Source organism: Anarrhichthys ocellatus, unplaced genomic scaffold, assembly GCF_004355925.1.
Source record: "Anarrhichthys ocellatus isolate YVR2014 unplaced genomic scaffold, GSC_Weel_1.0 scaffold86, whole genome shotgun sequence".
Classification (NCBI taxonomy): domain Eukaryota; kingdom Metazoa; phylum Chordata; class Actinopteri; order Perciformes; family Anarhichadidae; genus Anarrhichthys; species Anarrhichthys ocellatus.
In genome coordinates, this window is record NW_022280116.1 from 1,055,937 (window position 1) to 1,068,302 (window position 12,366).

General features: G+C 43.5%; 1 protein-coding gene and 1 non-coding gene across 2 annotated transcripts in view; both read left to right on the forward strand.

The window, feature by feature from the left end:
* The window catches only part of cavin2a (caveolae associated protein 2a), a 17,174-nt gene extending 8,607 nt beyond the window's left edge, over positions 1-8,567 (forward strand). The window contains exon 2 of the mRNA XM_031875068.1: positions 5,404-8,567. Within this exon, the coding sequence (XP_031730928.1) occupies positions 5,404-6,285 (882 nt within the window). The 3' untranslated portion in view covers positions 6,286-8,567. The remainder of the gene's footprint in view (positions 1-5,403) is intronic.
* A 1,575-nt stretch (positions 8,568-10,142) lies between these two features.
* trnas-cga (transfer RNA serine (anticodon CGA)) lies at positions 10,143-10,224 on the forward strand. Its single transcript has one exon. It is a non-coding gene; the product is annotated as a tRNA-Ser (tRNA).
* The last annotated feature ends 2,142 nt before the right edge of the window (positions 10,225-12,366 follow it).

The window sequence follows — 12,366 nt, forward strand, 5'->3', positions numbered from 1 at the left end:
GGGGTATTCAGAGGCCTTTTGTTTGAAATGTGCTGTACAAAAAAAGTCCTTCAATCAATATGAAGCATCTTAAACATATTCAACCTCTTTTTCTGCCTGTTTTTACAAACTAAGCCTCCTGTCTTTCAAATTCTGAAACAAAATAATTGCAGGGGCTTGGCAGTAGTGTGTGTGTGTTGGTTGACGTGTGACCTCTCTTTGGCGCGGTCCACCTGAGCCGGAGGCACCTGACTCACTGTGCCAACACACCTGTCCTAACCCGGCCTGTTGAGATTTAGAAAACCTCCATTTATCATCTGATGGGGGAAAACACACCTGTTCAACTTGCTTACTTTAGTACAAATGACGGTTGAACTGAAATATGATAACAGTGTTTAAACGGGCCATTTAGACAGGTGATGGTGCTTTTTGTGTTGCATACTGTCTACACAACGATGACGTTTTACATGTAAGCGATTTTAGTTTTTCTCCGGTGACATCATAGACTGTATATGAGAAGTGGACGTAGTCGTCGCAACGTCACCCACGAGGCTTCAAAACGTCTGTTTTGAAGCCTCGAGTTCGGCGATTTGGCCGTTGCCATCTTGGATTACGGCCGTCGCCATCTTGGCTGTTTTGCAACTAATGAACGAACGCTACCAGGCTCTGGTAGCGACAGAAGACCTGTCAATCACAGTAAGCCCGCCCTAAAACACTCCACTTTATGGTCTATTTGAAACTGGACCATGTTGTATTAAATGAACATCATGCTGTATTGAAGAAGACTTGAAACTAGTGATTGAGACCATAAACTCATATTTATAATGTTTACTGAGGTAATAAATCAAGTGAGAAGATGGGACTTCTTTTTGGAACTGGAGGAGTCGGCCCCTGCTGGTCAGGAGAGAGAATGCAAGTTGCAAGACTCTTCCGTATCGGCTTCACTAGGCAAAAACGGAGTTTGCCGCCTGGGTCACATGCTGCAACAACTCTGGGGAAACAATGCCAGGCCCCGCCAATCAGATGCTGAATGCTGAAATAGATCTCGGTCATGGCAGCAACTGTTACCCACAGAATCACTTCCTCTTTCGCGTTTTTTGACTACAAAATAAAAGCATGAGAATTTTTTTTCTTCAATTGTACAATACAAATTTAATACAATAACAACTGACTGTCTGTCGCTACTTCCAGTTGCATTTCTTTATCTGCTGTTTAGGAGGTATAATGTGTAGCATGTTCACCATCTGTGATAGCGTGCTAAAGTTAGTTAATTAGCACCAAATACGAAGTACACAGCTGAGGCGGTCGGGACTGTCATTAGTTGCAGATGCACACACATGCACATAAACCAAGGCAAGAGGACAGATGCAAGAGAAACAGTAGAGGGTATCATTACACACATGGTATAAACAGTCGCTCACCGAGTAACGTGAGCCCGTCTGAGCTCCTTCAATCAGTGGCCACTCCGCCCCGCCCTGATCAGGAGACCGGCTTCCACAAGCCTTGGCTTAGTAACACCTTGCAGGACTTGCAATTAGATGGCAGTTCTACCACGCAACTGTTAAATGAGATCTTGAACTCCATTACGTGGGCCTGAAAATATCTGTGAAGAGTGTGCCCTTTACCGTCCAGTAAACTGGCTGTCACACTAAATTAACTTTGTTTTTTGGGGGGGGGGGGGGTTTCCTCCGAATGTAGTTTAATTCACTTTCATCTTTCACTTTTAAACGCTTTTCGTAAACAATGGCCGATGTCCTACGTGGCTGCACAAATACACACTGGCACACAGAGATTCCAACACACACACATACATTTCAAATTCTCAGTGGCTAATGAGTGCTTGCTTAGAGGATGCATTAATTAATATGTTTCCCAAGAGACAAGTGCCAGAATATGAGGTCTACACACACACAGGACAAACCTGGGTCAAATGATATTTAGGAGGATTTGACTGTTGGGAGTTAAACTAAGGACACACTATGTTACTATTTGCGTAGTCAAACGACAGTAAAAGCATTTTTTTTTTTTTTACCAGTTAAAGCAAATAAAAGACGAAGAAAGCCGGATTAAGTCAACATTGGGGGGGAAATAAGTCGGTGATGAACAATGGAGACTCTTGCTGCATGATTAGTATAAGCACTCGTCAATTTAACATTGACATGTGAGGCATCGGTTGTATTTATCACCACGAGTAAATGCAGTGATACAGCAGGTCTAGCACAGTGTGTGGAAGGAGAGCTGGGTTTTCATTGGAGGGCGTTTGAGTTTCAGCCGTTGCCTCCCACACTCTGCAGTACTCGCAGTGATTATCAGAGATTATATCAAACATGTTTGAGCCAAGTCAGAAAGTCTACGGCATGCCCAGACTGGAGCAGAGGAGTCACGATTGAATCTTCAGAAACCTTAACCCCCCCTCCCCCCCAAACAATTAAGGAAGATTAGTGTTTATCATCAGGGAATGTTCCACCGAGGGTCAGGAGAGGCCATATTGGCATATTCTAATCCTGACCGGTCAGATTCTGTGTGTTTTTAACCCTTAAGCCATTTCTAACTTCATGCAAGGGCATGTCACCCACATAGTTCCTGGCTCTCTGATTTGATTCTGCTTGAACACGTTGAGATCCACACAGTTCTCTCTGGGTGTGGCGCGGCGTCAGACCAACGGCAAAATGGGGGCATCCGGATCCTGCTAATTTAGATACGGCAGGAGGGAGCTGCAGAGAACAAAACTGAAAGGGAAGGAATCGCAGTTAAACCAAACACGCAGTGGTAACCAGAGCTGTTCCCCAAGGCGCTACCTTTGTCTTTTGGGGATTTCAAGTTACAAACCTGCAGTTCATCACAAGTCCCAGCTTTTTCTTTTTTGGGATGATGACATACCCCTAGTTGTTGGCGGTAAATAAAAACTCACTAACTGTCGACAGACAGACAGACACACACACAGACAGAAAGGCAGTTCCTTTATGTTTTACAAGTGTTACCCATGGGGAGGAACATCAGACCGATAATTTGGGATCATTTAGAAATGACACCAGTAAAGGGCCAGTACACTCCTACTGTGCTATACATCGTGCTGTATGTTTTTTAAGAGCACATATTCATTGTAAACGGGGCCCTGACAGATTTACTAGCATTGACTGGGAGATCCCTAACATGCTCGGCACACACCCGAACTGTGAATCATGCCTGCATGTTTGAGATCAAGGCGAGAGGTATCGGGTGTCTGCAAAGTGTTCTAATAAGGTGAGGGGGGGGGGGTGGTTCTGCATGGCTTTCCACCTCTGAAGAGCTTTTCATACCCTATGGAGCGCTGTGGACTGCTGTTGATGACACTGGGGTAAAACAGCAGGTCTCCCATGGACAGAGCAGATGCAGTCAGTAAATTGAAGAAAGTGATGCAAAAGTTCAGAATGAAGCACACCTTGATACGATCTTGTGATGGATAAATCTTGTGCAATTATAGTATTTGACACTATAATAACAATATTGGTTGGACCGTTTATTCACTGTGGGAGTACTTAACATCATAGTTTTGATGTCACAGTCTCAATTTCTGTACTATAGGATATGAGCAAATAACTTCGTGTCTAAATTGGCTTGAATGGGCTAAAGACAGACTGCACGTACAATAGCACAGTCCTTTTTCAGCAAAAACTCCCCATTGAGTGTCGAGTGAAGAACAGACAGGAGGCAGGACTCCTCTAGACCAGCTGGTCGGCCCAGTACTTAAGTATGTGCTAATGACACCCCAGGAAAGATGCATTGCTCAAAACTCCAACAACCTAGTGAGCACTTAAAGCACTGCTATGGTGTCCTAAGAGCTGCGATGCCATGCATTCTTCGAAATGCACTCCTACTTTAATGCAGACTCATTCTCACAAGCACGGTTGTACAGAGACAACTATTGTTATGTATTGTTATAAGTATGTCATTCCAACATGTACTGGTGGTGACACCGGTGCTTGTTGTGGACATATCCGGATAGTTTGAATTCAAAGTCGTAGCCGCAATGTGGCACCTGTGTTCCGATGCTACTGTAACGCTATCCCATTCAGGAAAATTAGTTTATCGAAACTGCATACATCGACATGTTGCGTACCTGAACTTGAAAACGTACGCCATGCTGTATTTAGTCAACTCAAAACCAAGTAGCCACAGGTGGTACTTCCACATGATGTCATTGAGAGGGCTTTTCTCTCTGAGCATTTCAGATGTGTAGTGGACTGTGTCAACCACTGAAGCTGCACCTTCACTCTCCACTCCCGACTGCACGACTGGGTGTGAAAGGGAGGGGAGGGGGGGGACTCTAGCTCATAAATCCCCAATGGAGTGGAACATTGTGTATGCGACTGTGAGTGATTGTGGGTGATCGTGCACAGATGAATGGGCAGCAAGTAAGAGGGAGGAAGAAGAGACTGGGAAGAAACAAATTAAAACGGTGGATATTGGGCTTACTGCTCTGTGTTCATGGTGTTCATGGATGGGAATTGGGGGGCGGGGCGGGGAGGTTAAAGGCAGAGAGAGACATAAAAAAAAAGATTGGCTCCTGCAGAGAAACAGGTGGAATTCCTCAGATGTCTTGAGGAGGGAGGCATGCAGAGGCTGGTCTCCTCGGTCCTCAGGAGGCGGACCCACCTACCCTCTCTGCCTCTGGGTCAGAGGTCACCGACCTTTTTGAGACCGAGAGCTACTTGAAGGGTCGAGGGTGATATGGAGGGCAACTCGTTTGATATAATGTTCCTGAATAATTTAAATAAATTTTAAATAATGAGTATTGTGCATTTAATCTGTTTTAGTCTGTTTGTGTTTACTGATGCCTCACAATCCTTATTAATAACGTTGTTGCTCAGCACTCACAGGCTACATGCAGCGTGTGGCAGTTGGTTTTTGTGGCATTTGTCTTGCCCCACCTCCACTGGGATTAGACGATGGGTAAGAAGTGACAGTGACAAGCGTAGCATTGGACATTACTTGGATATTGTTCAACTCTTGGTGAGCAGAAAACAAACACCAAAGGCGTGGCAGCACTAGACCGAACTATAACAGTGACTAATGCTTTTTTACAACGTGCCCTGCGGGCGACCCATTTACTCCCTGCGGGTGACCAGGCACTCGTGGGCCCCATGCTGACTACCCCTGCTGTTGTATTAAAAGCAGACAGCCATTTACAATCGCCAAACCATGGCCAGAGATACACACACACACACACACACACACGTGTTTAAGGGGGTATGTGTGTGAAAGTACACCTTAAAGATCTCGAATTTGATCATAACAGTCAAGAAATCCATTGAAGCCTAAAGTCTAATCCTGACCATAACCAATTCAAACAAGGTAATTGTAAAATTCCTGGTTAAAGCAATGATGCCTGTTCATAACTGATCCAAAAACCTGTCGTGTTTCTTTCCCTCTGTTTCTCAACAGGAAGACAATGAGATCCCCTCCAGTGTGTTCGTCAAGGACTCCCTCAAGACCCCGCAACCGAGCCAGTACGATGTAGAATCCATCCTCCCTGGTCCGTCCGTGGCCGGCTCCGTGGCCGGTTCCGTGGCCGGTTCCGTGGCTGGCAGCCGCGCTCATGAGGAGGGTCTCCACACCATCAGCCTGTCCTCTGACGACGACGACGATCTCACTATCCACCACGAAGAGTACGAGATGTGCGAGGGCGAGGGCTCGATGGGTCCGGGCACGTCCCGCTCATTCGAGAGGAGGGCCGACAAGTTCAAGCGCGACAGCCTGAAGAAGGTCGACAGCCTCAAGAAGGCCTTCTCGCGTCAGAGCATCGAGAAGAAGGTGAACCAGATCACCACCAAGATCGTGCCACCGGAGCAGCGCGAGAAAATCCGGAAGAGCCTCACCCCGAACCATCCCAAGAGCCCGACCGCCAAGTCCTCCTCTTTCAAAGTAAACCCCATGACCTTCAACATCAAGAAGGAAAGAGGCGGGGAGGCCTCCACGCAACACCTGGGCTCACCCGGGGAAGAAGCCCACGTAGAGATTCCTGCTCTGGAAAGCTTCGATGGAGAGATACCCTTGGCCGAGGTATATACCCAGGAGGGAGTTGTGCAGAAGATCCAGGAGATGCAGAGTCCCTCCACCCCAGAGAGCATGAAGGCCGAGCTGGCAATCAACGGAGAGGCACCGAGCATTGAGTGCGAGATGAATGGCAATCGCTCTGCAGACCTGGCAGTTCCAGAGCTTTATGAGGAGGAGGAGGAAGAAGTGGAGAAGCACAAAAGCCCGGTTGAGACCGCAGCAGATGTCCAGATTCCCACAGCAACAATTACTGTAGCACAAGTGTCTTAATATGATTTTAGTGAGCAGCAATTCTAGTTTCCCCATTCTTTCTTTTCTTGCTCAAATTTCTACATTCGTAAACACCCAGCAGGCACAAATCCTCCCTCCATTGTTCTTGCCATAAACCCCCAAATACACCAGAAGCATAGTCCACCCTCGGACCCATTCCTGCAACCCCGACCTTTTGATCATCACCAGCTTAGTCCTCAGACCTTGACACGCACTGTAAAAGCAACTGGGTTAACAGCTAGACCTCACCGTGTATCAGAATCTAGTGCACGTGCTTCCTAAACCCTGTTAGCAGGGCTGTCCAAAGAAAGCACCATTACACCAATGTACCGTAACTCCCATCAACCGGTGGCCTTGTCCTCAATAGCGGCACATCTCTAAGGCGCTGGGCCAGCTATCATCCCTACTGCTGTGTTTGTCTGCCTCTGGAGCTTTCTTCCACACTGACAAACAGCCTATTCGCTCTTTGTGTGTGAAAAAATAGTAAATCTTTGGTACTACCCACTGCCTGTTGAGGCAGTGTGTTGCCAGGTTGTGCTCGAGTTGGAATGGGGGAGGTTCAGGGTTTTCAGTGAAAAGGCACGGGGATGTTTTGTAGTGAACTAGAGGTTGTTTACTAAATTCTTTTGGACCAACGCTGAAAGAAAAGATCTCAACTAACAGGTGGCCATGCTTCAGTCGTCTGAGCGGCGACATCTCGTCTCCTGTCCTTCACCCGCGCTCGACAAATAGTTTAATACTTCCATAGCGACATGTCTAAAATACCACATGAGTTACATGTGGTGCATCAATAAATACTAAAATGTTTTAGTAATCTGTGTTTGTTCAGTAACCTCCACCAGCAGACAATTAGAATAAATGGCATTTAAAATGGTCTAAATGTTCTTGCGAATCCCACTAATTACAAGATAAACAAATAGCAGTTAACATGTTTGCGCTCGGACAAGCTACTCTGTATGCCGAGACAAATTACACAAAGAACCCTGCAGCTTTCTAATACTGACATATTAAATGCCCCTTCGACAGCCCTTTGTCTTCTCTGCAGGGCAAATTTGTATGTTTATGTACAGGAATTATTTTTAGTTTTTCTCTATGCGAGGCACACTCCTCCCTAGGTATTTACAGCTTAAACCCAATAAAACGCTAACTTTACGATAACCGCCTCGAGTGTGTGTACTTTATACAGTGAATGTTCCTATGAATTTGTTTTGAGTTACTATATGATACTTTGTTGTTTTGTGAGTCATCTTTTTTTTTTTTCCTTTTCAGGCAATCCATGACTTGCATGGTGAAATGTTTACTCGGCTTCATATGTTTAAGACATAAACATATCTTATACATTTGCCAGGGCACCATCGCTAAATCCCCTCCCCCCTAGACACACACACACACACACACACCTACAGTGCCTTTTACCTTGCACACCCTGGTATGAGTAACTGCAGTCCTGAAAGGATGGATTGTTTTTGTAGATAAGAGTGATTTGTAAATGTTTTTCCTCTTCTGAGGAATTCTTTGCCGCTAACACCTCCTGGGGCACAGTCATGGGTTGATACCGACGACATAAAAGCTGAGAATGTTTAAGTTGGAAGGACGTGCAAATTCATTCACAATCAACCTCACGTTTTCAAAAAAGTGCCCTTTTCCTATCTTGTTGCACACCGTTAGCGCTACGCCAGCCTTAGCTACAGGCCCAGACTCCCTAAATATAATTTGGCAAGTGGTACCAGGTGCCACGGATCCGGATGCTAGAGAGGTCACAGAAGTGGATAAAGGCAGAGGACAGCAGTCCTAGCTTTGACGGATGACTCCCGCTCAGCCCATTTTTCATGATCTCGGCCTCCTTGTTGAGACGTGAGGGAGACGCTCTGTGGAGCCACAGGTGTGTGTGTGTCTCCCCCCCCGTGGAGGCTCCTGGGCATGAGCTTGTAGTGGAAAAGGGCCACGTGTGGGTGTTGGACTTCAGTTGTTGGAAAGGATGATAAAGTTGCCGTGGGGTTAGGTGTAAAATGTAAACATATGTAAAGTTGTAAGAGTCTGAAATGCCTTTAGACGTTTTGGAACTAACTATGCAAAATGAATAAATAAATAAAGTCACACTTCATTGAGGTCTAATAAACACAGGAGAAAAGTAGTGCACATGTCATAGCATACATTGTTTAAACTATTGCTTAACTTAAAGCCTTTCACTGTATGTGCTTCATGCGTTACCATTAACCTGCCAGTTTGCTCAATGGGATCTGTAAGGAGAAAATAAATAAATAGACGTGAATGATCTGAAAGAACTTGTTATCCGTGTTTATTTTTACTTTGTCATTCTGAGTAAATTCCACTCTGTATGAATCATTTTACTGAAAAGGGATTGAACACTAAGCTTATGTGTGCATTCTTGTACTGTAGAGGTTCAAATGTGACTGGCTTTGAGGTATTTCCTGCTTCGTCGTGTGTTACTTTGGTGGTATCTCTGTCTCTCCAATGATAAATATGCAATACCTAGATTTGTGTATGTGTGTAAAAGTCACTTTTTATTTGTCTTGAAATTAGACTGTTTCATCTGGATCATATGTGAGCGCTGTTTTTTTGTTCATGCTCAAAAACCCGATATTTCCAGTATTTTTTAGGTAGTGATATCGTGTTTAACACACCATCTTTGTTCTTACAGAGTTCTTACTTTAAAGCCTGTTCATTTAGTTACCCACTTCAACCAAAGACGTTTCCTTCACAGCAGAAGATTCCCCGCCACTTGAGTGTTTCAATGAACTCCTCCTGCCACTTGTTTCAAGCATCTTGTAAACATGCAGGCATTTCCTTTCAGAATTTAGTATTGTATACATCAATAAAGATTTTATAACATTCAAATATGGCCTGTGGTCTTTTATTTGCAGTCCTCGAGGTAAAAGGAGATGAGTAACATGAGTCACACAGTTCACATAAATTGTATAATAGTTAATGTTCTGTGGATTGGTGTCGTGACTTGAATTTTTGACCTGTAGTGCCCGAGGAAAGATAGTCACGCTTGCTGTCGCTTAGGCCGCTACAAGTTTGAAATAACTAAGTCACACAGTTAAGTGTAGGTAGTAGGGTAGTAGAGGATTCATCTCAGTGGAGGGAGCGGTTCGATTGCTCAACCCCTATTTACATAGCACAGTTTGTGGAAAATCAAGATAAGAAAGGCGTTGGGGTCAGAGCCACAGCAAAGGTTTGCTTCATCCAAATTACAAAATAACCTTTACATAACGTAATACTTTCTAACTAGAAACAGAGTCTCCTGTGACTCAGAAGAACGTTCACAACACATAGGAGGAGCTTTCTACAGAGGAAGTAGTCCCTAGGAAAACTATTGACAGTTCTGTGAATGTGCTGCTCGTTTATTTCATTTATTTTGTCCCCAATACTATGTGCACCATAAATTAAACTTCATTGACAGCCTTTGTATCGGCTGATGTTACTTGAAGAAATCCCGGACTATTTACATTTACGATCATTGGTAATGAGGAAATATTCTTTTGTATTTTGGGTGAACCGGCTCTTTCATATTACCTTCATTGAACTGTCTGCACATCTGCTGAACTTTGTATGTGCACATTATGCTACAATAGAATAAGACAACGATAAGGAGTCGTTTGTTTTGGTATATTTGGTTTCCTCATGAGTGAGCCGAGGTGTTTTGACGGTGTTTGTCTCCCTCTTATGTCCGAACTCAAACTAACACTCTGCTTCTTCCGCTGCGTTAAATATTGTCATTACCAATGGCACTGCTATAACTAGCAAGCCAAGCAATAAGAACATATATATGAGCTTTCTGCATCAACATGTAACCGATTTATATCACATTAGACTACTATCTGTCGTGAATAGTCACGGTGGCCGAGAGGTTAAGGCGTTGGACTCGAAATCCAATGGGGTTTCCCCGCACAGGTTCGAATCCTGTTCGTGACGTTTCTCCTTTTGCCTGGATTTCAAACATACTTTCAAGAAACGGCAAAAGCGCCACCATATAAAGTTATAACGTGCTGTAACACGTGCTACACGTGTTTAACTACTTACTATTTGGACGCATTTAGCGCTCCGACCACTTTGTGTAAGTGGATGGACGTTTTAAAGAAGTTGGCAGCTCGTCAACTAGCCGTGATGACTTAAAAGTAATTTAACACATTTTACATCGTTAGATTCATCCTGCATAGAAAGCTTTGAAGGATGAAACTAATTCGGTTTTCATCGTTGACACCCACTGAACTCTCACAATGGGCTCGTTCGACTTAAACCAGGCGTGCGCAGAATCGATCACCGGCGATCGGTGCACAATGCATGCTGGGTAGATTTGCGTCCGACTTGCTCTGACGTCATGAAAACGTGCGTAACGATGACCTCACGTGAGGGAGGTTTGTCTGGTGACCACAAGGTTGTTCGTTCGAACCATGGCCTTTGACGTGTCGCATGTCAAAGACAGCCCACTGCTCCCCATATATAGGGATGGGTCAAATGCAGAGACAAATTGATCCTTAATTAACAGGATAAATATAGTATAAAAAAAAATTTAAATCCTAATTTTCTGTCTAATTGTAATACTTAACGCTAGATTGTTGGCTATTAGTCTCATTTTGTGCAATAACAATAATAATATATAAGGTTATTTATTTAGCATCTGTAAATAAAGATATTTATTGAGAAAGCCTACATCCTACTTGATATCAACATTTTTTCAGTCAGAGCACTGGAATGTGTCCATCGATTAATGATTGTGAAGCATCACAGAACGTATTAAAAGAAAAGCACAATTGTCACTGATGGAAACTTGCAGCATTGCTTTTCCTCCGTGTGTAGCCTGTTTATGTAGCTGTGATGTTTAGACAGTGGTTCAGTTTTTAAATTTCTTAAATTTACGGTTGTATGATTTAGAAATGACGCTATCTTTACATATATTTATTTATATAAATGTTTAAATTAATATGACATCCAAGAACTAAAATATGCCCAATCTTATAATAATAACATAGTTACATATATAAAAAGACATCCAAACTTAAAGACCAGCAATTTTGGGGTTAAGTGTCTTGCTCAAGGACACATCGACATGCTCCTAGCGGAGTCGGGGATCGATCTGCCGCTCCTCTGATTGAAGGACGGCCCTGCGCTCCACTTAGCCACAGTCGCCCAAGATCATTTCTAGACTATGAATGTGTGGCATATAGGTCGGCGTCTAAAACCTTGTTGGGAAAACTGGATGTAATACAAGCGTCAAGAATATGTAGTGGGGTCTTTAAAACAACATCTGTGCCGGCATTGCAGGTAGAAATGGGGGATATGCCGTTGGAGTTGAGAAGAATACAGATCATGATGACATATTGGGTCAGTTTACAAGGACATAACAACTATCCAACAATGAGCCTTGCTGGGAACATGACAAAAAGGCCAACACAGAGCTTTGGTTGGGTTGTTAAGAAGAAGGCTAGTGCCACTCCAGAAGCAGAGAGGATTTACTGTTTGAAATTCTACAATCATTTTTAAGAATCCATCAAATGCGGATAGTGGTTAATTTTGTGTGGGTCCATGTTGGAGTCGATGGCAATGAGAAGGTGGATAAAGCAGCAAAAAGGGCTTTGAAGAGTGGGAAAAATAACGTTAATGTAAATATAAGTAAGTCCAAAGCTAAAGTGGTGATTAAGGGACAAATTAAAAAGACATGTCAGAACGAATGTAATAAAGGGAGTAAAGGAAGATATCTGTTTAAAAATAAACCATTGGTTGGGAGTGCAGGATCTAGTGGACAAACTAGAAAAGAGGAGATGATTATGACAAGACTAAGGAATGGCCATACTGGTTTGAACAGTTCCCTCTATGTTATTAGAAAGCATAATAATGGAAAGTGTAAATTTTGTGGAGAAGAAGAAACCGTGGACCATGTTTTATTGTCCTGTCAGAGGTACGAGTCAGAGAGAGAAGTTTTGAAAAAAGGTCTAAGAGAGATTGGAGAGGAAAGCTTTAGTGACAAATGTTGGAAACTTTTTCTGGAATATTTAGAGTCAACAACACTAATGAATAGAATTTGAGAAAGAAATGTATTATTTATTTTTTCTATAT